This window comes from Manis javanica, chromosome 18 (genome assembly GCF_040802235.1).
Source record: "Manis javanica isolate MJ-LG chromosome 18, MJ_LKY, whole genome shotgun sequence".
Classification (NCBI taxonomy): Eukaryota; Metazoa; Chordata; class Mammalia; order Pholidota; family Manidae; genus Manis; species Manis javanica.
The window spans coordinates 16,192,112-16,219,956 of NC_133173.1; the positions used below are offsets into that span (position 1 = coordinate 16,192,112).

Consider the following 27,845-nt stretch of genomic DNA (forward strand, 5'->3'; position numbering starts at 1 on the left):
CCAGAGGCCCAGGGAGCCATCACGAGCCCTAGGGCTTCACCACAGGTAGGATGTGCAGTCCTGGGAGGGTTCTGAGCAGAGGAATGACGGGTGTAGATTAACATCTGACGCACTGTGGCTGCTCTGATGAGAATGAACTATAAGGAGGCAGAAGAGGCAGCAGGAAGAGCAGGAAGGAGGCAGCTGCCTGAGCCCAGGGGAGGTGGGGCGGCCAGGGCTGTGCGGCGGCAGTAGAAGTGATGAAAAGTAGCTAGATATTGAAGCAGGATCTGCTTTGAAGGTGGACCTGCAGGTCTTGCTGATGGATTGGATGGGGCCGTGGCAGAAAAGAGTAGTCATTTGTCATTTCGCTCACTTGGGTTCATATGTATTTGTCATTTGTCATCTGGTGTGAGACCCCAGTGAGTTGCCCTTAGCATCCAGGTAGATGATAGTGCCCTGAGATGGAGACCCCCGGAGGAGGGGTGGGGCGCCTAGTTTGCGGGGTGCAGCTATCTAGAGGCCAGGAGGAGCAGGCAGTCTGAGATTCTGGTGAGACTTGCAACCTTGCTGTCCAGTCGAACATGTGAGTCTGGCATTCAGGAGAGGTGTGGGTTATAGATGTGGGTGGGATGCAGTGTGAGATGAAATCATGGGAGGGATGAACTCATCATAGGGCCCCCCCACCATGCCCTCAGCACAGCTCTGTGCAGTGTGGAGTGCCAGTCGGATGAGGGAGTCTGGAACTTGGATAAAACTACGTCAGGGAGACAGACCCAGAACGAAGCATCAGTCCCTCAAGAGGGACTTGCAAAAGCGTACAACAGGCACAGTGAAAGGATATCAGTGACCCTGGGTGGGAGGCAGATTTGCTAAAGGGCATCACAGGGTCACATTTAGGGCAAGCATGTGCTCATTTTTCTCCAGAGAGAATTATGTTTTGTTTTCTTTCGTCTAAGTGTCATTTTGCTAAGAGCAAAATGACATCTTATTTTAAACTGTGTGGTAACCATCTGTTACAAAGCTCAAGTTAATTGGTCCCATTATCATGTGTGAATCAGCGGAGTGTTGCTCAGAGAAGGCAGAATAAATGACTAATAGCTCCTCTCCCGCAACACCACCAGCCTACCTGATGGTGTTCACCTGTGATTTTCTTCTTTGCGGGAGCTCACATTTTGTTTTTTTTTTTTTAAACCCTCACAGTGCCAGTTCCCATATCTTTTTTCTGTTTGTAAGTTATTGTGTGGGGAGAATGAATGACCACTCTGCCAAAGCTAGGAATTGGGCCTTTGAACCATGCTCGGAATTACACTGCTGCTGGGAAAAGTGCTGTAGCCTTAGGCCTCCCGTTCGGAGTCCGGCTGGAGCTGTCAGAACAGCACTGGGCCATTTTGGCTCTCCAGTGGCTGCGAAGTGCTGGCACATACCACAGCCGGGCCGTCTTTCCAGGGCGGTCACACCTGATGAACAGTCCTCAGAACACTTGCAACTGAGTAAGAGTCTTGACTTCTGGAAGCCAGGTGTAATCAAGCCAGTAAGTCTTGCCTTCCATCCGGCCGGCCAAATAAGTAAGTTTTGTTGTGATTCAATCACTTCAAAGTAGGACTGAGTGTGTGGGCTGGACTGAGACTTAGAAAAAGATAAATTCCCCATAGGAAATTTGAATGAAAGAAAGGTAGCGTGTTTAGGGATCATGCCCTGTTGAAGATGGTGTTAATTCACGGACTCAGATAACTTCTAGGTGTGCAGGATTCCTTCCAGATGCAAGACCACTTCTAGCTATGCTGGTGTGCTTATGCCCTTGTGTCCCCTCTCCTGGATTCAGGGTCCTGGAATGTACTCTAACAAGGTGGGAAACAGCCCCTGGAGGGGTGAAGCTCCTGGGGGCTGATGTGAGTCAGATTCTGTCTTTTTTTTTCTTTTTATTGATGTACACACAATAAAATGCATAAACCTAAGGGTACAGATTGATCAGTTTTGACATGTGTACACTCAGGTGACCATCACCCAGATCAAGATACCAAACATTTTCATTGATTTTTCCTCCTTCACCTATTTTGCCCATCACCCTCTCCTATCCCCTATGGCAACTTTCTGTCTGTTCTCTGTGTCTGTGAGTCTATTTCAGTTTTGCTTGTTCATATGTTTTGTTTTTTAGATTCCACATATAAGTGCAATCATATATTTGTCTTTCTCTTTCTGGCTTAAAATCACTAGTTCGAAAAGGTATGTGAAGCCTTGTGTTTATTGCAACATTATTTACAATAGCCAAGATATGGAAGCAACCCAAATGCCCATTGGTTGCTGAATGGGTAAAAGACAGGTGGTACATATGTGCAATGGAATACTACACAGCCTTAAAAAAGGAATGAAACCTTTCCATCTGTGATAACATGGATGGGCCTGGAGGGTATTATGCTCAGTGAAATACATCAGCTTCTGTCTCTGTTCAACCTGGCTTCACAGTGTGCTTTGCTTGAGGCAGACCAACAATTAATGTGCTGAATTACTATTTGTTTAAGTTTGTCAGGAGAATGAGGTATCATCTCACACTTACATATGCTGGTTCTGAGGTTTCCTCTCCCGGCCTAGAAGCACAGCCTTAGTGACCAATCCCACAGCATATTCTCTAGGTACACATGGTGCCCTGCAGGAAGAGGAAGGGGACATAAGAATGAGAATCTGTCAAGAGCAGTATCTAAATTTCACAAAATTGTATAAAATGAGCCCCTTTTCAGGTGGCTTTCCCTACCCTGAACTTTTAGGTGCTTTCCCTGTGTTATGGAAGCCCCAGGCGGCTGAGAATGTTGGAAAGCATTGAATAATTGGGGGCGGATGGGACTGTTGACACGGATCCACGGTGTAAGCAGGAAAGCAAGGAGAAATCTGGAGGATGTGAGTGAAGTCCTACCAGAGGGGCCTGTCCCCCCACCTCTGGGTGGGCGCCTCCCTGACCCGGTGTGGCGGGCCCAGTGTTGGGCCTGTACAGCGCTGCCACTGTCTCCCTCACCATCAGAAGGCCGCACTTCCAGCGCCCTTCCGCTCTCTCCTCCCAGCAGTGCGGGAAGGGCGCAGACCGGGACTGTGCCTCCAGTCAGGTTCAGTACCTGTCTCACCACCCTGGGTGCCAGCCGGGCACAGCAGAGGTGTCGTCTTGCCCTTCAGGGCTCACAGGCTGCAGGGAGACACGCCTACAGGGGCCTGGAATGATGTGGGTGGTCTGCAGGGAAACATATATGGTGACCCGCGGGCAGGGCTGAAGCATGCTTGGGGAGGCCACCAGAAAAAGTGCTTGTCAGAGTCACTGGGAGGTGACTGGGAAGGGGTGGCAAGGTGGTCTCCGCACTGGGCCCACCATCTCCAGGACTGAGGGGCAGGGGACTCTGAGCAGCAGGGCCAGCGGGCAGAGGGAGGAGCTCCAAGAGGCTGTGTGCGTTGGGAAAGGAGGGATGGTTTAGAAGCGACAACAGGGTTTGGACTTCCCGGGCCCCAGCAGTGAGGGTTATGAGCCGAGGCAGCACCCATGGGGGTAGGAGCCCTAGAGAAAGCAGCCCTCCGCCACCTGCCCTTGGGCCTCCCCCAGCTCTCCAGGCATCTTGAGGGAGCCTCCCAAGTGGAATTGAACCAGAGGGACCTTTTCCACAAAGAACGTTAATATTACTTGCCTCAGGCTTCTTGAGACTAAGGAACAGTTGTTACATGGGGCTAGGACTGGGCTCCTACATCCTGGCAAGGATAATACTCTGGCAGCTGCACCCCCGCCTGCCTGTCCTCCCCCAGGTGTGCATGCGCTCCCAGCCCGGGGCCCAGGTGTTCTCTGCACACCTCCAGGAGCCTTCTTCCTTCCTTGGGACTTGACATGTTTCTTCAGATACTGCTCCCCTTAGCACTGTGCACTTCAAGAGCACAGGTAAGCATGTCCTCTAGGCACCTTCTAAACTCCCCTAGGGCAGGAATGTGGAATGAATGGACAGAATTCCTGTTTGAATGTCATTTGGCAGAAGGACACTGTTTCTATTGCTGATAACAAATACCACACACTGAGCAGCTCAAAACAGCACAAATGTAGGTAGGGTCTTACAGTTTCTATAGGTCAGAATATATGCATTTCATCCGGGTCTCCTGCTTAGAGCCCCTCAAGGCTGAAATCAGGTTGTCTGCTCCTGTGTCCTCATCAGATCCACTTCTGAGCAACTCGGGCTGTTGGCACAATTTAGTTCTTTGCAGCTGAATAACAAGAGGTCCCAGTTCTCTTGATAGCTATTGGCTGGAGAAGCTCTATTGGCTGGAGAAGACCTAGGTCCTTGCCACCTGGCCCTCTTCACAACATGGCTGTTTACTTCTTCAAGACCAGCAAGAGAATTCTCTTTTTTCTGTCCTCTCTCCTCCTGAATCTGAGCCATTACATAGTCACATAGCACCTCCTATATGCTAGGTGCCTTATACAGCATTAATTACCTCCTGATTGCCCATCAGCTGCATGTGGTTGTTTGCATGATCTCCACTTTACAGATGAGGAAGGGGAGACTCCAAGAAGCGAGTGACTCACCTGTGCCCCCCAGCCTATAAAACGACTGAGCCACAGGAACCCTGCTACGGGCGCCTCCCACCCTGGCCTTTCCACTGTGTCTCTGAGCTCAGCAGCTCAGAACCTGGGGAGCTGTCACTCTTTTCCTCAGGCAGTTTTCTGCTCAGTTTCCCATTCCAAATAATAATTGCATGATTTCTTGGTTTTCTTAAAAGAGTAAATCACCAACACTACAGAAAATCTCCAAGGGATCAGTCTTTTGAGAGGCCAAATATGAAGTAAGCAGCAAAATTAGCCACAGGACACACTGCTCATGACACTGAATGGAAACACCAGGCATGGCAGCAGAGTGAAGGGGGGCCCACAAATTACAAGAGTCCCCAGTCCTTGCATTTAACACGCCTCATTCTGACCTGTGGACACTGATCTCAAAGTCCTATAATATGTAATGATAAATGAGGCTCAGGAGATAAACCTGGCTGAGCAGATCTCATACTGTCAAAAAATATTTGTTAACTATTGCACTGTCACCATTCTCATTTTTATTTGTGTGGAAAAAAAGAAAGCACCAAGAAGGCCTCCATTTGGTAATCTAAGTGCTAGAAGTGAAAATAAAGTAAGGGGTTGTATAAGGAATGGTTAGAAAATAGGTAACTCAGGAAGTGGTAAAATTAAGCTGACAGTGGCTACACTGATGACAAGCCAGTCTATCAACAAGTCTATGTAGAAATACAAAAAATGTGAGACTAAAGTATATTTTAGAGACAATACACACTAACTGTTTTATGATATTAAGAGTTTAGCTTAAAAATTATATCAAGCATATGAATCACGTCTCAAATTAATCAACATCTTAACCTATACCTAGACAATAGAGGGACTTAAGGCTAGTCAATTTTATTCACCTTCCTTTTCCTGATTTATAACTTACTGTCATTTATTTTTTTATCTATACTTTTAATCTTGTCAGACATTATTGTTATATACAGTCAGTGTTCACTTAGATTTACCCTTATATTTACCATCTTTGTTTCTCTTCATTTCCTCTTGCATATCAGACTTTCCTTCTGTTTGAAGTTCATCCTTTAGAATTTCCTTGGGTGAGCATCTGTTAATTTTAATCTCTCCTCTCATTTTTATTAGTCTTAAAATGTCTTTGTTTTACTCCCATTTCCAAAAATTTTTTTGCTGGCATAGTATCCTAGGCTACCAGTTATTTTCATTCAGCACATTGAAGACATTCCATTGGCTTCTGTTGTCCATTGTTTCTTTTAAGATATTAGCTGTCAGTCCACCACACCTTGAAGATAATCTTTTTTAAAAATTTTGCTGTAAGGTGTTTTCTCTGTCTTACATTCTGCAATTTCTCTAGGCTATATCGAGGAATAAATTAATTTTATTTTTCTTGCTTGAATTATTTTAGACTTGTTAAGTCTATGAATTTATTTCTATGTTGTTCTGAAAAAATCCTCAGTCAGGAATTCTTCAGTTGTTACTCTGATCATTTCCTTTTTCAATTTCAACTCGACAATATTAGACATTTTCATTTTATCCTTCATGCCTCATAACCTCTCTTTCATATCATCCTTTTCCCTCTTAGTTGGATTCTGGATGGTTTATTCTAACTCATTTTCATGTATATTAATTTTTTCTTCAACAATGTCAAAACTGAGTTTTTCATTTTAATGACCACCTCTCATTTTTAAGTTATGATTTTTTCTCCTCTTACTCTTTGGTAACATTTGGTTTCATTCTTTTACATATTTTAAATATTTTAAACATACTTGGTTTTAGTCTTTTGCTGACATTTTTTAACCTCAAGTTCATAAGTATCTATGAACTGTTGGTTTTATGTCTATGACTCTTATTCATGATGGCTGGCTTCCTGTGGAGTTTGTAAATTGTGGTAATGAGCAGGACATTATCTGCGGGACTCTTGTGGACTGTGTTGAGGGTATACTCAACTATATTGAGGGATATGTTGCTTGTTTGTTTGTTTATGCCAGAACACCAATGGAGATTACCATCCTATAATCAATATTTATATTAATTTCTTTGCTTCAGGGTTTCAAGCTACAAATCAATTTTACCTCAAATCGGAGTGAACTCAGTAGTTACAACATTCCTGGGAAAAGTTGCTTTTAGTTTTTTATTCCTCTGCTAAGCCCAGTCTAGAAGAGACAAATTTCCTTCTCAGCTTCCTTTGCCAGTAGGAAAATAATTTCTGATCCTTGTACTCAGGAAATAGTTCCTGAGAGTCCCAACTTTACATGGAGTAAGGGGGTCCCCAGTCCCAATTCCCAAAGGTCTCAGAGCCTTTCTTCCAGTTTTTGTGAAGTGATTTAACACAAATTGTCTGACCCACAGGCAGATGTGGGATTGGTACATATATCTAATTTCCATTCCATACTTATTTTTTTGGTCACTGAAGATTTTCCACACTTTATTTCAAATTTGGATATACATTTCAATGGATTATTGACAAAGAGGACTGTTTTCTCTGATCCCTTTTTCTCTTTAAATTTGTCACCTCCTGCTTAACTCTGGGAGAGGGGCTTTTCTCTTCTAATGAATGAGGACAAGGCCTTTAACTCCTACTCTTTTTGCTGTTCTACACACATGCACACAAGATCTTATTTTAAATTGCTTTTTGCTGTGTATTACAAAGAAATTGAGAATAATTATGTAGAAATTAACTAACAAAAATAAAAATCAACTGGAGGATGTAGTGATACAAAAACTAGCTCGGTGTTTTTAAAGAATCTTTTTTTTTTTTTGGCCCATTGGACTTGACACCTATAAGGCCAGCTTGGCTTCTGCTCTTTCTTATATTTCTAACAAGATTCCTTTTCCCTGAGACCTACTCAACTTTTTTTCTTTAAAGCCTCTTTCTCTTAATACTACAACCTAAATAGTGAATGTAGGCAAAAAAAATTAACATGCTATTTGTAGATGCCTGTTTGACTCAAGGAGTATTATTTGCATTTCTGAGGATCTTTGGACAATGCTTCTCAAGCCACCTGTAGTGAAGGATCTTTTTTTTTAATAATCTCTAATCCACTCTGAACGGATACCTCTATAAAATTCAATAAAAACATTTTAGGAAGGCCCACTGCTATAAAAGTTCCTAAGCAGTTCCTCCTGTCTCCAGTCCTCTCCTCACTGCGCACCAGCAGACCTCACTGAGCAGCGCTGGGCAGCCTGTATGGAAAGAACTTCCCTTAGATCTTTCCTTCATGAATGCAAAGGCAACCATGCCTACCCCAGAAAGGATCTGAATATGTGAAGGTACTTTTTAAGCCAAAGGGTTTTAGTTCACTCATTCACTCATTAGAGTGTGCACAAATACATTCCTTGATTTAGCCCAGGGTTCTGGACCTATTTGATAAAAACATGTATATGGTGCTTTCTGTATGCCAAGCCCTATTTTAAGTGCTTCCCAAATATGAAATAATACATTGTTCATAAAAACTGTATTAGATCAATACTGTTATTAGCTCCATTTTTCAGGAGACTGAGATGTAGAGAGGGTAAGTAACTTGTCCAAGATCATGCTGCTCAGAAGTAGTGTAACTGAGATTTGAACCTAGAAACTTAGTTCCAAAATCCCTGTGTTTAACCACTTGGCTGGCTACCTCTCTGAGCCCTTGACTATCTTAAGATACTTTGGCCTCAGTTCTGCAAGGGCAGGTTTTCAAAAACGTGCTTTGTGGGTGGAGAATTTATTCCATCCCCATTGTCAACATGAAACCATTGGTCACTATTGCAAAGAGCTCTGAATTGAAAGGATGAGCAGGTCTTCTGCCTCCTTTGTGGAGTGATGATTGATTAGCATGTCTGCCTTGAAAAGGATGATGATTTATTAATGCTGCCTGTATGAGTGCAAAAAGGGATACATCAGAGACACATCAGAGAAGTCATTTGTAAGCTTCAGGGCTCTGTGTCTCTGAAAAAATTTGAAAATCATCACCAAACCAGAAAAATTCTAACTCATCTATTGAAGAAAAGAAAAAGTCAAACTAGTAACTGCATCCGTTAGATTCCCCCAAAGTGTGTTTAAATGAATTCAACTACTTCTTAAAAATTGAATCAAGACAAATGAGTTAATTTACATAGAAATTGTCTTTGGCACTAGAGTAGAATTTCTCCATTTGTTATGTGTAAAACTATGGAACATACCCACACAGCACTCTTTTTGTTCCAAACAGTTTCAAATATACAGGAAAGTTGAAAGATGAGTACCTATGTGTCTGCACCAAGAATCACTAATTTTGACAGATTTGTCACATTTGTGTTATATATATATATATATAAATGTTTTTCTGAACCACTTGAGTGTGTATTGCAAGTGTGTAACTTATGAAAAGTCTCTTATAAAAGCAGAACATCATCACTCCTAAGAAAAATGGCATTAACTTAATTCTATCTGATACAGAGCCAATATTCACATTGTCCTAACTAGTCCCAAAATCTCATTTATAATATTTTTTTATTTCAAGACCCAAATTTCTACATTGCACCTGGTTATGTCTCTTTAGTCTCTTTTGAAGAACACACCCCTCCCTCTCTTTTCTTGTTTTGTTTTTCAGGATAATGATTTTTAAGAGTCTCAGCCAGGGATCTCACATCCCATTCCTGAAGGACCCAAAGGGATTCATTGCCCACCGCCCCTCCCTAGGTGCCCTGTGACCTGGCTCCCCTCCCAACTTCTGGGAGAGTGGCTGGAACAAGGAGTGGAGCGGTCAGAGCAGTAGACTCAGTCCCATCTGCATGCTCCGCAGGGAAAGCGAGGGATGCGCCTGCTGTGCCTGAGCACTGGCCTCTTGGAGAGCGGAGGTGGTTGGGGGGAAGAGACAGAGACAGAGGAGGAAGGAATAGAGGAAGAAATATGGGAGAAAAAGAAATAATAGGATTTTGATGTGGAAACCAGAGGCAGAGAAATTAGCCAAAACATATTTTCCAGTATTTAATGGTATAATTTATCTGTCTTCATGTTATATAATGAAAAAGTCCCTACATCCGTGTAGTGGTACCTCTGGGGAAGAAAGAATGAAATTGAAAACTAGAGAGACACATAAAGGGAGCTTCAACTTGATCATTGGTGGGTTTTTTTCCTTCACATCAAAAGAACAAGAGGAGGGTGGTGAGTGGGGTGAAATAGATGAAGTGGTACAAACTTCCAGTTATAAAATAAATCTTGGGGATGAAAAGCACAACACAGGGAATATAGTCAGTAATATTGTAATAACTTTGTATGGTGATGGTAACAAAATTTATTGTGGTGAGCATTTAGGGATGTATATAATTGTTGAATTACTATGTTGTACACCTGAAACCAATATAATATTATATATCAAATATACTTCAATTAAAAAAATTTTAAGGGAATGAGCCAAAATAAACATCACAGAGAGCTAACATGCACTTGGTTCTGGGTGATGGTTGTATTGCTCTCAGCACTTTTCAGAATTTTCACAGCACAAAACCCTGAGAGAAACAAGCAGAGTGAGAGCAAGTACCAAGAGGGGGAATGGGCGCCCCCTGTTTCCCTAAGGGTGCGTGGTAGGAACACCGGGTCTGTGACGTAAGACAGACTTGAGCGTGAGCTTCAGCTGTGCTGCTTATTGAAGAATGTATTTTTGATACTGTAGCAACTAAGAGAAGTTAGAACTGGCTTGCCGCAAACTCAACCATGTTCAGCTAACATAGACAAGCTTCGTTCATGATCTGATTTTGCCCCGGATGAGCAATGGCTCCTTTAAGATGCAGTGCACTGTGGGCACATTTATTCATACTCTCTGAGCCTCAGTTTCCTCATCTGTAAAATGGAAACATGTACTCACACAGACAGCTGGGTGATTTATTGTGGGTCCTGCAGGGAACAGAAGAGACACTAACCCAGACCGGAGGAGCTTCAACCAGGGCTCCATCGTTACCCCACCCAACAGTCGTCTGGATGTGGGGGAGCTTGTTGCAGGGCTGGCAGCTATGCAGTGTCATCAAGGACACAGGCACACCCAACTTCCTGGTCTCTCCTTAGTGGGTCAGTGTCATTTGGGTTACAGTGTGACTGTAGATACAGTGTGGCTTGTAGAGCAACACAGCCTCACACACCTGGCCAGGGCAGTGAGGACAAGGTCCTGTCTATGTCCCTTTTCAAGGATGGAAAACACATTCCGAATAGCCACCTCCCAAAATTTTCTCTTACATCTCATGGGCCAAGTGACAGTATGTGGCCATGCCAACACCCGTGCCTGGCCAAGGGCATGGAATTACATGAATTGTCTTGTGAACCTCTCAGCATCCGCTTCAGGGGGCAAGAAAGGAATCCCATCTCCCCTGCAAAGCACCAGACAGAGCAGGGCTCTGTGAGCAAGGATGGGAGGGAAAGCTATTGAGAACCTGCCCGTGAATGCAGCCGCGTGCTTTGTTTGTATGTAAGTTCCTCTCCCCCCATTTCTCTGCTGTCACCCTGGCTCCTTTGAGAAGCCTCTGCCAGCTCAGATGTGCTTCAGAGGATGAATGGGGCCGCCCGCTTGGATACTGAATGTGTCACCCTTGCAGGTGTTAACAGACAGTCTGTTGAGTTTCATGCCTTATAAGCAGGAATCTTGTACTTTTCTTCCTCTTTGTGGCAACCCACTTGTAATATCTCCCAACCTGGATCTTTATAAGAGGGCTTTGTAAAAGTCACGTGAGATGGATTGCTATTTGATAGCCTAGGGAGAAAAAAAAAGTTACCAAGTAATATAGCGTGTTGTTTCCAATTAAGTCTCTGACCAGCCATCCAGCAGCACTATCAATTAAGGCCTTTAATTGCATTTCTCATTTAGCTTTAATAAAATGACCTGCAAGTAGTGAGAATATACCAATTTGTTAGCATAAACATTAGCATCTTCATATAATAGATGCTCTTCTATTCAATTTTGCAGTGTTAATTTTAATACATGTTTTCATTTAGAATTAAGAGTACAGTTATTTTACATTAATAAAACCACATCATTAAAATTCAATTACTGACTGCTAAAAAGCACTGCAGAGCAAATAGGGATCCAGTTTAAATGAAGTACTGACAAGGTTTATTGTATTAAACCTTGTTAATGTGATAATCTTTTACGTATTATGTCTCTGACTCTGAACTAAATGTACTTTTGAGGGCCTTAATTGCTAACATAACTCGCAGTAATACCCTTCATATTTCATTATTTATAATGGAAATCACTAACACCTTTTATTAAAATTAATTCTTAATAATGACAGATGGCTTGATGGAATGTAAATAATGAGATGCCTCTCCAACTGTTCCAGTCCTATTAGTATTATTCTCTTTCTTTAAAATTTTTTTCCAATTAAATGTGTTCACAACTTCTTGAAAATATTTATTATAAACATTCTCACTTGATTGAAATTCCACAAAGAGTTGAAGGCCCTTAGAGGTGCCTGTTATAGTCCATCCCCCAAATAAAAACTAAATGTCACCTGGCAATTTGACATAACATTAGACATATAAGAAAAAACCATTCATAAACTTGGAGCAATTTTTTAAACAGTTTTAATATAATCCAAGTCATGTAAGGTGATGGTTGTGCCATACAACTTTTAAGATATACTTAGATGAGCCGGGCTACACAGGCTTTTCAAAGATACTTTCTTTTGAAAAGTTGTTCTGAGCTTAAGTACACCTCCATCCAGAAAGAATGGAATCTGTCTCCACCATCCTAGAGATTCCCTTTGTCTCTGTCCTGCTTATTTACCCCACTTCCTGCCTGTTTGCCATCTTTACCTGCTATTGGTTTTCACTTCATTTTGATATGGTGCATCTTCCAGAAACTTCCTGAGAAAGAGTGAATGGGGATGTCTTGACCCAGATTCACTTAGAAAACAGCCTGGGGCAACTGTTAAGTGCTGATTCTTCATTTCTGAGAGGCAGTTCTGGATTTGTTAGCAGCTGGTTTTATTGAAAAATCCTAGGAATGTTCTTGTACAAATCTTATGTTTTCCTTTCTCTTGGGTAAATACCCAAGAGCAAAATTGCTTGCTCATATGGTAAGTGTATGTTTAACTATATTAGAAATTGGCAAAAATTTTTCCAAAATTACCTGACATTTTATATTCCCAGTAGTAAAGTATGAAAGTTCCAGCTGCTCCAAATCACCAGCATTTGGTGGTGTCAGTCTATTTGGTACGAAGAGATGACTTACTGTGGTTTTCATTTGCGTGTCCTTAATGACTAATAACATTGAGCATCTTTTCATATTCTTTTGACCATTTTTATATCCTGCCCTATGAAGTCTTTTGCCCATTTTTGTCTGGTTGATTGGCTCTTACTGACTTGTAGGAGCTCCTAACATATGCAGTTACAAGTCCTTTTCAGATACGTTTCGTGAATTTTTTATCTTAGTCTCTGGCTTGCCTTTTTATTTTACAATGGCATCTTTTAATGGGAAGAGTTTTTTTATTTTGATTAAAGTCAAATGTGTCAGTTTTTTCTTTGCCTGTCCCAATATATTCTGTTCTTTTTTTCTGAGATACTTTATAGTTTTAGCTTTTATTTTTGGGTCTATAAATCTTTACAAGTTTAGCTTTTACATTTACATCTATGATCCATCTCAGATTGTTTATGGTGTGAAGGAGATACTGAATTTCTTTTTCTAGAATCCACTAATTCTAGCTCCATTTGCTGAAAAATACTTTCCTTTCCCCACTGAAATCTCTAAATTTTGTTCCATTAATCTATTTGTCTTTCTTACACCAACACTGTCTTGATTACTATAGCATTGTAATAATTTATCAAATCAGGAACCAGATGTCTTCCAATTTTGTTCAGCTTCAAGATTATATTGGCTATCCTAGATTTTTTTGCATGTCCATATAAATTTAGGATCAAGTTGTTAACTTCTAACAGTAGCATCCTTTTGATTAGGGTTATGTTAAGTCTATAGATCAGTTTGGGAGAATATTGTATCTTATCAATAAGTTCAATCTATCTACATGATAAATCTTTCCACTTCTGTAAGTCTTTACATTTTCTCAGGAATGTTTTGTGGTTTTCAGTCTAGATATTACATATTTTTCATGAAATTTATGCCTAATTATTATATGTTTTTAATATCATTTCTTAAAATTGCTACTTGCTAGTGTATAAAAAAACAAATAATATTTGTATATTGACCTTGTTTCCTGAGATCTTGCCAAATTTGTTCTCTTATCAGGTCTAGGAATTTTTTGGTAGATTCCTAAGTATTTCTTATGTAAACAATCATGCTACCTACTAATAAACAGTTTTACTCATTCCTTTCAAATATTTATGCCTTTAATTTCTTCTTGCCTTATTGCATTGGTTCAGACTATCATCAGTTTTAAGTATTGTTCCATCTCTTAGGTTGAAAGAATTCAATATCTCACTATTAAGTATGATGGTAGCTGTAGGGTTTTCATAGATGACCTGTACAAGATTGAGGAGGTCTTATATTCCTAACAATTTCAGTTTTGAAGGATATTTTTACTGGATACTGAACTCTAGACTAGACATTATTTTCTTTTAACACTTTGATCTGTTGTTATTCCCCTTGGTATGTAATACATCTCTTTTTTTCTCTGCTTTTAAGAGTTCTTTAATTTTCAGCAGTTTTACTATATACCTTAGTATGACTTACTTGGTATTATTCTTGGGATTTATAGATCTTCTGAAATCTGTGCCTTTCAAGTTGGAAAATTCTTGACTATTATCTATTCAAATATTACTTCTGCCCCATTTTTCTATTTTCTTGAATGTAATACTTATAGTTAATTTGGCATGTCTATTAGGTAACTTCAACATATGGATCATCTATGTGTCATTTTCTGTTACCTCATTTTCCCTTCTTGGTTTTCAGTCATTTATTCTTGTTTTCTTTTGTTTGTTTGGGTTTGTTTTTATTTTTTGGCATATGTAGCAGTTTTTTAGTGACTTCTAGACATAATGACTCTAATTGTAGAGACTCTGAATGATGGCCTCCTCTGGGCGGGTTTACCCTCCCTCTGCTGGTGGCTCGTTACTCTGGCCAGAGACTGCTGAGTTGAGGCTGGGTTTCAATCATGGTGAAGCTCAGGCTTATGTTCATCTTGCTCTTCCAGTATTTTCAACTCACCCTGTTGTATTTTGTGGAACCTTCCTCCCCTGTTGAATAGTAAACCATATTTCATGAGGCTTCTGGAAAAGCCTGTTTTGTGTCAAGAACCTGTGAGATGTCTGAGATTTTTACCCTACTTTCAAGCTGATAAACTAGCCTGCCATGACTTCATGGTTGCTGGCAGGGGACCTGAGACTCCTGGGTCACAGAATAAGGATGCTGTTACTTACAGCACTTGGGGACATCCACAAAAGAGCATTTTTTCATCATGTGAGCCTCTAGTCTAGGGTGGTTCTCTGAAATAAAACATTATCGATGTACCACCTTCCCCTGTCCTTTCTGGGGTCTGGGATATTCCCTCCCCACCTGCTAAAGTGGTTGCTTTCCTTCCACCATCACAAAAATTCATGTGTGCCATCGCAGCACCTGTAACATTACTCTTTTTTTTTTCAACCACTTCCTAATCACAACCAACCTTCATATCCACAAAGATCAGTCATTAGAGGGACAAAAGCATTTTTATGATACTGAACTGTAATTAAGTCTAAATCCCCTAGACTCCCTTTTGTCTAAGATGCCACAAAAATGGCGTGCTGAACAGGCCCGCCTGGGCTTGGCAGTTAGGGAAGGGAGACAAGCAACATGGCCGGAAGTGGTCAGAGTGGAACTAAATTTTCAAAATAGGTCTATATAACTCCCTAACCTGTTCATCTAACGCATTACACAGCAAGCAGCTAAGAGGGGATGATCCTTTTCTGGGATAGCCACTTGCAATGAACAAACCGCCTTACTAAGGTACTGTTATGGACTGAATGTTTGTATCCCCCAAAATCCACATGTTGAAACCCTAACCCCCAATGTGCTGGTATTTGGAGGTAGGCCCTTTGAAAGGTAATTGGGTTTAGATGAGGTCATAGGGTCATGCCCTTAAGATGGGATTAGTGTCCTTATAAGAAGAGACCAGCACTCACTCGCCACCATGTGAGGACACAGCAAGAAGGTGACCATCTGCACCCCAGGAATAGGGTTCCCACCAGGAGCTAAATCAGCCAGGACTCTGATCTGGGACTTCCAGCCTCCAAAACTGTCACAAATAAATGTTACCTAAGCCTCTCAGTCTATGGCATTTTGTTATAGGAACAAGTTGACTAAGACAGGCCCATATGAGGAGGAGGTGAAAAAGGGAGAGTCAGAAATCTTCTTGGGTCTATTTTTTACAAGACCACCCCAACATTTGACTCTACCGGATGCGTATTGATGGAAGGGAAGGTGGAAAGCCCATTGAGTAACTTGACTATCAGCCCACTGATGAGTGACCTTTTTATGACACATCCCCCATTGTCAGAGGGTGAAGATGGTCTGGAAAGCCAAAAACAGGGCACAGATTAGTTTCCAGGGTCACAGTGGTATGGCCCAAATTAACTGCTGCCTGGAAAGTACCAGCAGTGGTGAGGCAGTCCTCACAGCCGGGAGGGTCAGCCCTCTGGGAGCGGGCGGAGGAGAGCCTCCTCTTTGCCACAAGGCAGACAGATCTGCTCTTGGCAGGAGTCCCCAGTGTGGGGTCCAGTGGCAGCTGCTGCCTCAGAACGTGGAGCCCTTTACTGGATGCGCCGATGAGATGGCAGGAGTATTGCCTTGCGCAGCGCAGTGAGGGATCCAGGCAGCAGGGGTGACATTTGGGAGGTGCGTGGTCTCCACGCAGCTGAATTCCAGTTGGTCTCTTTAGAGGCCAGGCCCTCACTAGGCACGTAGACATGAGTGACCAGATAATTAGATCAGCAGCTGCAATTTGTTACCATATTTTCTGACTCCAAAAAGGTGTGTTTAATCTACTACTCTGCAGTTTTCCAAGTGACAGATCAAACCACTCAGCCAAATAGCCCAAGGCCAGTGGAAACAAGCTTATCAAGGGAGTGCTGCCCAAAGCTTCACAGCCCGTTGGATGGAGAGCCCAGGTCCACTTTCAGATCTGCAGAGCTGGGGCTGGGGCCAAACAGGTGCACAGCAGACGCTGCTGGGTTTCAGGTTAGCTGAGGTATCAGTGAACCAGCCCAGGCATTTAGGGGACTGTGTGCATTGAGGACCCCATTGAGCCAGTGGCTTTGCTTCAGACAACAGAATAGGAGATAGCTTCCCCCCAGAGGGGCAGTTGCCACCTTTCCGTGTAAAGCCGAGAGGCTGCTGTGACCAAGCCAGCTGTGTGCCAGATACACCATTTCCACCTGACAGGCGGTCCTTATTGGGCCCTTCTCACCTTGTTAGCCATTGGGACTGAGCTGCCACACCCCAGACTGGAAATATCAGGTCCGAGAATCACCAGGCCCCCTAGGGTGAGGCATGTGGGTCAGCAAGAGCTCAGTAGCAATTCAGGTGCTGCTTTTCTAAGTGGATGAATGTAGCAGCCATGTCAGGGAGGTGGCAAACATGAAACCCCAAGGGGCACCTCTGGTGGAGACTGCCTCCCCTTGCCAGAGACTCCAGTTGGCAAAATCATCAGTCACAGACACTTGGAGCTCACAGGGGCTCTTCTCATAGGTAGGGAATGTACCAGAACTTGCTGAACCAGTCACAGCATATCCAGATGGGCTGGCTCCAAAGGAGGCTGATCTGCATATTGGAGGACATCAGGGACCCAGTAGAATGCCCAAGTGGGGCACACTGCACCCTCAACCCAGATCCTGCTGAAGTACTGACCCTCTTTTTGGCAGGGGGATGTCAAAGAGACAGAAAATTTTCATTGATTGACAGAGGGATTGGGCATTGTGAAATCTCCCTTCAGGGTCCCAAGAAAGTTGGCTTGATGAGGAAGCCCCTGAGCTTTGATGGGACTTAATCAGCTACCCCAGCTAGCCCAGGTGTGATGTCACACATTCCAAGCCATGAGACTGAGCTTCTGACTTGCCAACCAGCAGACATTATCTGCAGCATGACAGCTTGGACACCCCGGGTAAAGGCCCTCACCCTCAATCCTGACCTACCCTCTGGGGGTAAATGAAAGGGAGTTTTCTCCACTAGCACTTCTCTACCTGCAGCTGTTCCCATCAGGAGAATCCCCTCTGGTACTTGTGGGATGGTACATCCACGCGTATAACCCCTCAGTTCCCATAGCACATTCAGGTGCGGAAGCAGCACCACGAGTGCACAGGATTTGCACCAGTGTGTGTACATCCAGTGAGCACCCTGGATTGGCCCAGAGTGTGTACACACAAGGTCACGTGTGCTTCCATTTCCTACTGTAAACCTGCTCAAACCCTGTCAGTTAGATTTAGATGCCCCTTCGCCCCATGACTGGGTAGAATGGTGACTTCGGTGCCTCTATCCAACAAAGCCGTAAAGGTTTGAGTTCCTCCCCTCCCTGAAGTACCCAGCACACTAAGATAAATACATAGGATCTTCGGCACCCCCTTTGTAGCAGGAAGAACTGGGCCCCATCCTTAATGATCTTTCCTAAAAGCAACTGATGTCAGGTAGAGAGGAAGGGAAGGACCCCAAGAAGTGAGGAGGCACAGGGCAGCTCCTATCCAGCAGCATAAACATCATGGTATGTCAGTCCCCCTGGCCTCCCAAACCCCATGGGGTTGTGGACAGGCAGGCCCGCGTGGATCCTGTACACTCAAGGGGTTTGTGTCACAGCCCTAAAGCCCCATGTTTTTGAAACTCCAATCTTTTAGAATGGGCTGCAAGCAAACCTGTGCAAACTTTGTCTTGGATTGAGAGATTATCAATTATTTTAGCAGATAGTGGACAAATCTATCCTCTGCCCCAAAGGGAGACACCATCTCCATCTTTCCATCTTCCAAGGCTGTTTGCTGTACAAACATCCTTGAAAAGACTTTTCGTCCTTCGAAAGTTATCAGTGCCCCTGTAAGATGCCCAGAAATTTGAGAGACCTGTGGAGAATTGTCTCTCAACACTTTGCTTTTGAAGGAGCTTTACACTGAAAGTTTTAGCCTGTTGCCTATCCATCCCAGGGTTAGCAAAAGTCCTGATAGGAGAACCAGTGTGGTGGATGGAAGCTCCGCGTCTCCAACAACAACTGTTCTGCTGTCTGCATCCCCAGCAGTGATTCTCCACCAGCATGTGCAGTATGTCCTCAGCCATCTGCCCCCACCCGGATTCAGCATATGCCTCTAGGTAAAAAGCAGCTGACACTGGCTCACCTCCCTGAGGTCCTCCTCTCGCTAGTTTCTTAGCCTGTTATTCTCAGTGCCTCTACAGATTTTAGCTGCCCTTATAACCACCTTTTGTATTTTTGTCTCATTTTCTCATTGGAGTAGGTAAACAGGCAGGTTCCATCAGTCATGGAAGCTGGAGATGACAAATTGATTATTTTTAAAATATAAATCCAACTTTGCTATAATGCAGTAGTATTTTCTGTACTGCTGGCTTCAGCTTGCTAAGCGTTTTGTTTGGAAGTGTTGCCATGTTAGTTCATGAGACTGCGCCATGGACTTTCTTTCTTGCAATGTCCTGGTCACGTTCAGGTTCAGAGCTGTGTAGTTCCCATAAAACAAACCAGGAGAGGTTCCCAGATCTTCTGCTCTCTGTTCTCTCCTTGTACGTGTAGAGGAATTCACAGGAAAAGCCATGTGGGTCTGGAGTTCCCTTTGGGGGGAAGCTTCCTAATTATGAATGCAGTTTCTAGTACTCCTTGAGTTCATTTTGGTAAATTGTGTCTTTCAAGGAATTTCTCCATTTTACTTACCATTTTCAAATGTATTGGCATAAAATTACTTTTAATATGCATGTTATTTTTAAATGTATTACATTTATTGTCTATAAGAAATATAATGATTCACTTTTTATCTATATTTTTTATTGATGTATAATTGACATACAGTATTATATTAGTTTCATGTATACAACATAGTGATTGACAATTATGTACATTACTAAAATGCTCACCGTGATATGTGTAGTTACCATCTGCCACCAAAGTTATTGCAATATTATTAACTTTATTTCCTATGCTGTATTTTCATCTCAGTAACTTACTTATTTTATAATTAGAAGTTTGTACCTCTATCATCTTTACCTAATTCCCCTATTTCATCAATTTAATGGATGGATGTTTCATTTTTCATAAATGGTATTAGAAATTTATACTTTCTCTTTTTTTATGTCTTAAGAGTTTTTACAACTGTATTGCTCTTCTCATAGAACCAACTTTCAGCTCTTATGATTTACTATTGAATGTTTTCTATATCACTGTTTTCTTTCCTTTAGTACTTCAACCTACATTATTGACATTTGATGTGCTGTTGTTAATTTTGTGGACACTTATAACACTTATTTTCAGCCTTTTTCTTACCTCATATATGACTTTAAAACTATAAGCTCCTTTCTAAACACTGCTTGAGTTACAGCACAGTTTTATTATCACTCAGATAAAAAAAAATTCCTATTTCCTGTGATTCTCTCTTTAACCCATGAGTTATTTAAGGATGCTATATAATTCTTAACATGTAAAAATTTTCTGTCTTCTTAGCTGCCTCATTGATTTCTAGCTTATCTTTTGCATGGTCAAAGCACATATTCTGAATGAATTTAAAAATCTTTGAAATTTGTTGACACTTTATGGCCTATCATTTGGTCAGTTTGGAACATTTTCCATGTGACTTGAAAGGAATATTCATTCTGCATTTGGTAGGTACAGTGTTCTATAAATGTCAGTTAGGTCAAGTTCTTGAACTGTGCCTATCTAATCTCCACTGAATTTTTTTGTCTGTTGATTCTATCACTTATCAAGAGAGTTCTGTTAAAAATCTCCAATTTTCATTTTGGATCTGTAGAAGTTCTCTTTTGGGTCTACCAATTTTTCTTATGTATGTGTTTAGACTAAGTCTTAGGTGTTTATGCATTTAGTAGTATATTTTCCAATTGGCTTGACTGTGTTAATCATCATGAAATATCCCTCTTTAGCTGGTGTCTTCATAATGTCTGCTTCATCTGATACCAATAAAACTTCACCAGCTTTACTTTTGCTTAGTTTTTGCATAGTATATCTTTCTCTACCTAGTTACTGTCAAATTTCTGTGTCATTATATTTATGATGTCTTTTGTCAGCAGCGTATACCTGCCCTTTTAAGCAAGGTTGACAATCTCTGTCTTTTAATTAGAGTATTTAGTCCATTTACATTTAATACAAGTACTGATCTGTTTTAAATATATGTTACCTTGCTGTCTGGTTTTTATTGTTGATATTGTATTTCTTTTGTCCTCTCCTTTGTATTCTTTTGACTTATTAAAGAATGTTTATCATTCTGTTTTCCCCTTCACTAGATTGTTGATTATACATTATTTTTATTCTTTTAATGGTTACCTTACAGCTTCTGAAATGAATCTTTGAGGCAGTAGAATTCATCTTCATTTGGCACTTACCCACTTCCTGGTCAATATAAGGATCTTAGAATTTATGTCATTTATTACACACTCCCACATTTTGTGTTACTGCTGTTGTTGCTGGCTGAGATGCTGTTTTTCTCAGGATCATGTCTCAGAGGCAACGAAGAATGAAGCCAGCAGACCAGAGTATGGAGCAACCAGCTGAGGAAGTCCCCCCACAGACCAAATAGAGAACTGAACTGATGACACCACAACCCACTTTTGATTGGCTGAAAATACAGTGCTTCATTTGCAAGGGGCATAACCAATCAGAGCTGAGGTCTATCAACTAAGTGTACTTTTGAATGCTGAGTTGGATTGGAGCTTTTTGGAACTTACAAGGGTCTTGAAACTTATAAGATCCCTGAAGCTTCTTAAAACTTACAAGGGCCTTGAAACTTACAGGGGCCCTGAATTCTGTCTGTCTGCATCCCTCTATCACCTGCCTCACTATCTGCATATAATTTAATCCCCCAAAAGACATTCTTAGTATTGCTTTAAATAGTATTCATTTACATTTCCCAACATATTCACCCTTTCAGGTCTCTTTATTCTTTCTGTATACGCTACTTCCCTCAAGGATCATCTTCCTTCTGCCTGGAGATAACCCTTTAATATTCTTTACTGCAGGTCTGATGGTGATAAATTTTTCTTTTCTGTTTACCTGAGGTATAGAATTCTAGATTGGTAATTGTAAGATAAATTCTAGCTGGAATAAGCAGGCAAAGAGAGGCAACAAAGGGCCAGGTAATTTATTTAAATACCCCTGGGTGAGGTTCTGTGGCCTTATTGTCACAGGCCAGAGAAGTCACACCCGGTTAGGGAGGTGGGGCGCTTATAAGGGATTAGGAGGGGGAGGAGTGGGCAAGCTATCCTAGGGGTTGTTGAGAGGTATAATTGGCTAAAGGTGACATAATAGTCAACTAGAAACTTTTTTCTTTCCAAGAGGGAGGAGGCTGACATCCGGGTCTTAGTTGGCACATCAGGATGGAATTCAGGGAGAGCTGTCCCCTTTCCATATACGGCATGGACTTTGGGGTCTGGTCTGTTCTTCCCCTATGGCATCTCTCTGTTCTGTTTGCATGTCCTTGTTTTTCCTTTCTCCAGCCTAACAGTAATAACTACCAGATGGGGGTAGAAGTACAGGTTCTCCACTCTACTTTCTTGACACCTTTTGAGGGATAGGCTTCTTGGTACTGCTGGGAGGGAGTGGGGGACCTCATTACCATCAGTTGGGTGTGAAAGTCCAGACTCCCCATATGTTTTCAGTTGATAGTGGGTAGAGTGCACATTACCACCCAGCAGGGCTAAAGTACGGTCTCTGCACTCAGTCTTCTCTAACAGCATTTGGCAGTGGGGAAGCAGGTGGCAAGTGACTCTTTACAGCCTGGAAAGATGGAAGTCCTGGCTCCCCACTCAGCCTTGGCTGGCAGGGGTGATGGTGGGCTACAATTTTTTTCTGGAATATTTGCTGAAATAGAGAAGTTATGGCCTGTTATTCCCACTCATCCAACACCAAATGCTATGGTGTCTCTTTTTATATATATGTATAACAAGAACAATATTATACACAGCAGTAATAGTAGTATAACTCCATTCGTGTTCCTGGACCCAAATCCAGTGTGTGTAGGTATGTAGGAGGGGTCTTCCCACACATTACTAACACCAGCAGGTGTCCAAGAACTTAACTCAGTTCCAATGCTATCTGCTCAGAGACAGCACCAGATCCCCAGGTTAAGAGCTCTTTCCTACAAGACTGACCTCCACCCCATCTTCAGATGCCCATCTCAAGCCCCAGGCCCTTACCTCTGTTTCTGACCTACCAGCTTCAGATTGGAGGTTCCCATGACCTCCCTCTTAGGTTCAATCAGTTTGCTAGAGCGGCTCACAGAACCCAGGAAAACATATTTACCAGTTTAATAAAGGATACTATAGAGGATACAAGTTAAGAGCCACATGAAGAGATACACAGGGCAAGGTCCCAAATAAAGGAGCTTCTGCCCTTGTGGAGCTTGAGGCTCGGCATGATGGCACGTGGAGGTGTTTCGGTTCCCAAGCTTAGAAGCTCTCCAAATAAAAAGCAGGATCCAACCACGCAGCGCAAAGCAGTGCAGAGAGAAAGCATGAGCTCTTCCCAGGGGCTTTTGTGGGGACTTCACTGCATAGTCCTGACCGACTAAATCATTGGTCATTGGCTGATTCAACCTCCAGCCCCCGCCCTTGGGTGGGGGTCCAAGAGTCTCTCATTAACATGACAAAATACCCATTTCACCTTTAAGACTGCAGTATTTTCAGAACCTGTGGATGAAGACCAAATATACCTGGGAAATGGCCAATTGTTTATTTCATTATACCATTCACTGTAAACAGATACTTTCCTCCAAAGCTGCCCCTTTCCTGGTATATTGTCTAGAGAAAGCATGATTTTTTTGTCTGAATGCATTGGTGTTCCCAGGCTGCCAGCTCCTCCAGTATCTGGTCTGGTATCTGTGAGACCAAAAGAAACTTCTGGATCTTACCACCATGTCATTCCTCAGATCCCAAGCTTCCTAGCCAGTCTACCTTCTCCCCACTTCTGTCTTCCTATGGTGTTTTTTACATCATGACTGGATGAGTGGGAACTTTAGTTGTACTTAATAGAAACAGTAGGGAAAAGTATGTCCACTTTAACCTTCTGGAAGCAGAAGTATCAAAATGTGTTAATAAATTTAACATGAGTATATCGAATTAGTTAAAGTGGTTTTGATATGTTAAATGTAAACCATACTTTCGAGGTATGTATACTTCAAAAAAGCAGGACAATTCGAGGAAAAAAATAACTTTCAGGAGGGGAAACTGTTCAAGGAAATTACACAAAGAGAAATTTTACATTTTGTATAGAATTATGTCACCAGATTCAAGGAGAGAAGTTTTGGCTTTGAGTTTCTTAATCCTTGCTAATTAATGGGATGATTTGTCTATTTCTTATCTTAAAGAAGAAGAAAATACGTATTTTTCTTGAGAAAAAGTAGTCATAATGCCCTGCCTTCTCACTGAAGTTCTCTAGAACCCTCTGGAAAAGTGTCCTCTAATGCTTATGCCTACTTAGCAAACACTCGCAGCGGTCTCTGCCTTTTCTGAAATTCCGTTCTAAAGTGAGCTTCTGTTCCAGGTCGCCTGAACTGGTGGTCCACTGTATGCACAAGCTGTAAACGGCTTCTTCCTTTGGCCACAACAGGGGATGGGAACTGCCTTTTACACGCCGCCTCGTTGGGTAAGCTCCCCACCAGAGAGAGAGGGTGGCAGTGCGCTGGTCTGCTCTGTGCACTGTTAAAAGGACAAATGTATGCCAAGTAGAGCCATGTGCATCACTGTCATCTCAAAGGGCCCCAGGGGGTGGAGTCAACAATCCCACCCTCGGTAGGGACACAGAATAATGTGAGAAAAGACCTGATATAATAGAAGGAGCCTGAGCATGAGCTGCAGGGGTGGGGGCCTAGAGCAATCAAAGAGGACTTCCTGGAGGAAGTAGGATTTTACTGAGACCTGAAGGACTTGAAAGAATATAAAAGTGGACACTGCAGGCAGGGATAAAGCATAAAGGCAGGAATTAACAAGGTGTTTTTAGGCAGTGCTGAGCTCAGTTAGGCTCAATTAGGAAGTTTGTGGAGTAGTGTATGAGGTCGGGTAAGTGTGGGGCCACCACACTGACAAAGTCCATGCACTTGGATTAATAAAAAGACAGACATAGGTACCACTTGGGTAAGTCACAGGGGAATTAGCAGAGAATATACAGAAAAGAGGTCAGCAACCTTCAGTGGAGATGTCAGCTTCCTGGGCACAAAAAGCCATACTCACAGGTGCACAGACATGGGTGGCACTATTTGGGTAACTGGAGGGCACAGTAAACCTTCTAGAAGCTCAGGTATCCCTTTTCTAGGCTCAGCCTTGTCCACATAAGGCTGATTCAGCTTTAGCAGGCAGGACTGGTCTGTGCCAGGGGCCTGGGCATCAGAGCCTGCTGTGCCCCATCAGTCCTGGAGTAAGGGTCTGTCTCCAGGGACAGTACCTCAGACAAGAATATTCTTTGTTGGCAAGTTTGAACTTCCCAGGTGAGCATGGTCTGGGCCCCAGAACTCTCTCCAGACCTGTCGTGGGGCCTGTTCAGAAAGAGGTGGGCTCAGATGAGACTGGAAAGGCTTACAGGGCAACGCACGGGGTCCCGGAAGGGCCCTGGGAGGCCCAGAGGTGAATAGAGCCCAGAAGCAAGGGGAAGGGGTGATGGGGGAGATGAAGGCACCACCTACCTGCCTCCTTTCCATTTCAAACCTAACTCCTTTCTGTTTGTCGCCATTGTAAAAGCATTCCACATTCATCATGGTAAGAAAACAAAAATCAACACCAGCACCCGACAGTGGCCTCTCTTAGCATTTTGGTATATTGTCTTCCAGTTTTTTGTTTATTGTTCTAGTGAAATCATGATCTCATTGTGTTCATGGTTTGGAATCTAGTGTCTTTCCCTTAAAATTCTGTGAACTTTCCATGCTGCTATTCTTCAAAAGTATGCTCTTAGTAGTTGTGTCGTATTTCCTCATAATGTATTAACTACTCCCCTATTATGGAGCATATTTTACCTCATCTTGTATAAAACCTGAAGAAAGAATATAAAAAAAGAAATATTTCATCCTTGTCAAAAAGCAGCCTGGGTGCAAAGTCTTGGGTATGGAATGCCTTTAAACTCCAGAAGCTGCGATGTGCAAAGACCCTGTCCCCATCAGCACATGGTGGACAAGGCCGCAGGTCAGAAGACCGAATGCCCGTGTGGCCTTGTCTGAGGGTGGGCATTGTTCCCATGAGCACAGTAGGCCTCCCAGGTCTGCTTGAGAAGAGAAGGCTTCCCGTAGGCGAGCCTTGTCTAGCTGCTGGAGAGGTCGGGCCATGACTAAACCGAGGGGATCTTTTCTCCCAGTACTTTCCCTTTTGTACTCAAGTAGCTAAACCCACAGGAGCAGGACTGTAAGAAGTGGCCATGCAACACTCACCAGCACTGCTTAATGAACCTGCTGACCAGGCCTAGTAATGACCTAGGGCTGTGGGGCACACATAGAAATGACAGTCATGCTGGAGCCAGGCTTGCAAGCAGACGTTTATGGGGCAAGAAGACCCTCTCTGTGAGACAGACTCAAAGAAGTTGCTGTGGGAGCTTAACCTGGACAGGGGACTTGCCCTGCCTGGCTGCAGGCAGGTCTAAGATTTGAGTAAGATCAGCTCAGCCTGCTAATAAAAGAAGCATTGAAGGCCACTTCCCTCCATCTCTACTGTAGGAAGACAAGCCTTGCTTGATAAAAAGCCCCATGGCAGCTTTGCATATCTTTGCACTAAAGGATGCATTGCCAATTTGAGCCTTTAAAAATATTGGTAAGTGCAGGTCAGTTCTCTCAAAAGCTCTGCAGAGGCTCCCAGCTCACTTAAAAGCCCACACTCTCATTCTCCACCTCATCCCCTAGATGGACCCCTTGCTGTTTCTCAAGTGTGCCATGTGGGCCCGCTCCAGGCTGCATGCTGGCCTTTCCCTCTGCCTGGGATGGCATCAGCTCCCTGCTTCACCCACTCGAGCATTTGCTCCAATGCCTCCGTTCATGCCCTGGCCAATAGCGCCCACCACTCTGCCCTGTTAGGCTGCTTCGTCTCTGCCTCCACTGCTACAACCCTGACATGGTATGTTTCATGCTAATTTAGTGGCTTCCTCACCTCCTCTCAGTGTGTGTACTGTGAGATCCTAGGAATTAGTCTATCCTGGTTGCTGCAGTAGATATTCCCAGCACCTACAAAGTGTCTTGCCCCTCATATGAAATACATATGGAATTAACTGAGTGGAATTAATGGTATTCAATTAAACAAATGAATGAATGAATGAATGAATGAATGAATGGATAGATTCCCCACTCAGTCTTCTCTGTAGCCAGAGCTCACTTCTCATCAGTGCTTATTCCATTGGTTGGGTTTCTTGACCATGTCTGACTTGCCCCAAGGACATACTCAGAGATGGCTGGTTTGTCTTTATAAGCCTCAACACCCAGCACAGTCTGAGGAGAGGTGGGGAGAAGGAAGACCATCTCCCTTGGAAATAGGGACTCTCTTCCAGGCCCAGATATGTGCAGTGGGGTCCACTGTCCACTGAAACTCTGCTTCTCAGGAGGTCATGAGCCTTAGAGCCACAGGTAATAGCTGTGGCCTACTCTAGATGAAGCCAGGGTCTAACTGCCACCCTGACTTGGGGCCCGATGTGAGGACGTGTCACCACTTACCACGATAGGCCATCTGTCACTCAAACGCAAGACCTGGACAGGGGACATTAGGTCCCTCAGAGCAAACCTGAGACACTGAGAGTACCTTGCCAAGGATCTGGGGAGAGGCAGCGCTCCAGTTCACCCACTGCTGTGTTGCTAAGGAGATGCACGCCTTCATGCTCAGGAGGAAGGACAGAGGGGAACCACTAGCTGTGAGGACTGAATGGCTGACTGACAGGTGTCTCTGCACATGCAGGCACTGAGGCAGGCCCTGTAAGTCGTGGCAGCCTGAGTCCTGGCTTGTCCCCCTCTTCACTCCCTGTCTCTGTCCTCTGCTCATGCACCTCCTGGCTGCAGGCATGTGGGGGTTTCACGACCGGGACCTGGTTTTGCGGAAAGCCCTGTACAGCATGATGCGGACAGGGGCTGAGAGGGAGGCCCTGAAGCGGAGGTGGAGGTGGCAGCAAACGCAGCAGAACAAAGAGGTTGGTACTCGCTAGGGTGTCCAGAGCCCAGGATGCCTGTCCCATACTGCGCGGCCACGCCAGAGGCCAGGGCTGGGCGCCAGGCCTA

At 43.2% G+C, this 27,845-nt stretch overlaps 1 protein-coding gene across 8 annotated transcripts in view; it reads left to right on the forward strand.

The window, feature by feature from the left end:
* Positions 1-27,845, forward strand: part of OTUD7A (OTU deubiquitinase 7A) — a 374,155-nt gene that overhangs the window by 275,728 nt on the left and 70,582 nt on the right. For all 8 annotated transcript variants that reach the window (XM_037000632.2, XM_073227032.1, XM_073227030.1 and 5 more), the window contains 2 exons: positions 24,155-24,256; positions 27,630-27,757. In XM_037000632.2, the coding sequence (XP_036856527.2) occupies positions 24,155-24,256; positions 27,630-27,757 (230 nt within the window). The remainder of the gene's footprint in view (positions 1-24,154; positions 24,257-27,629; positions 27,758-27,845) is intronic.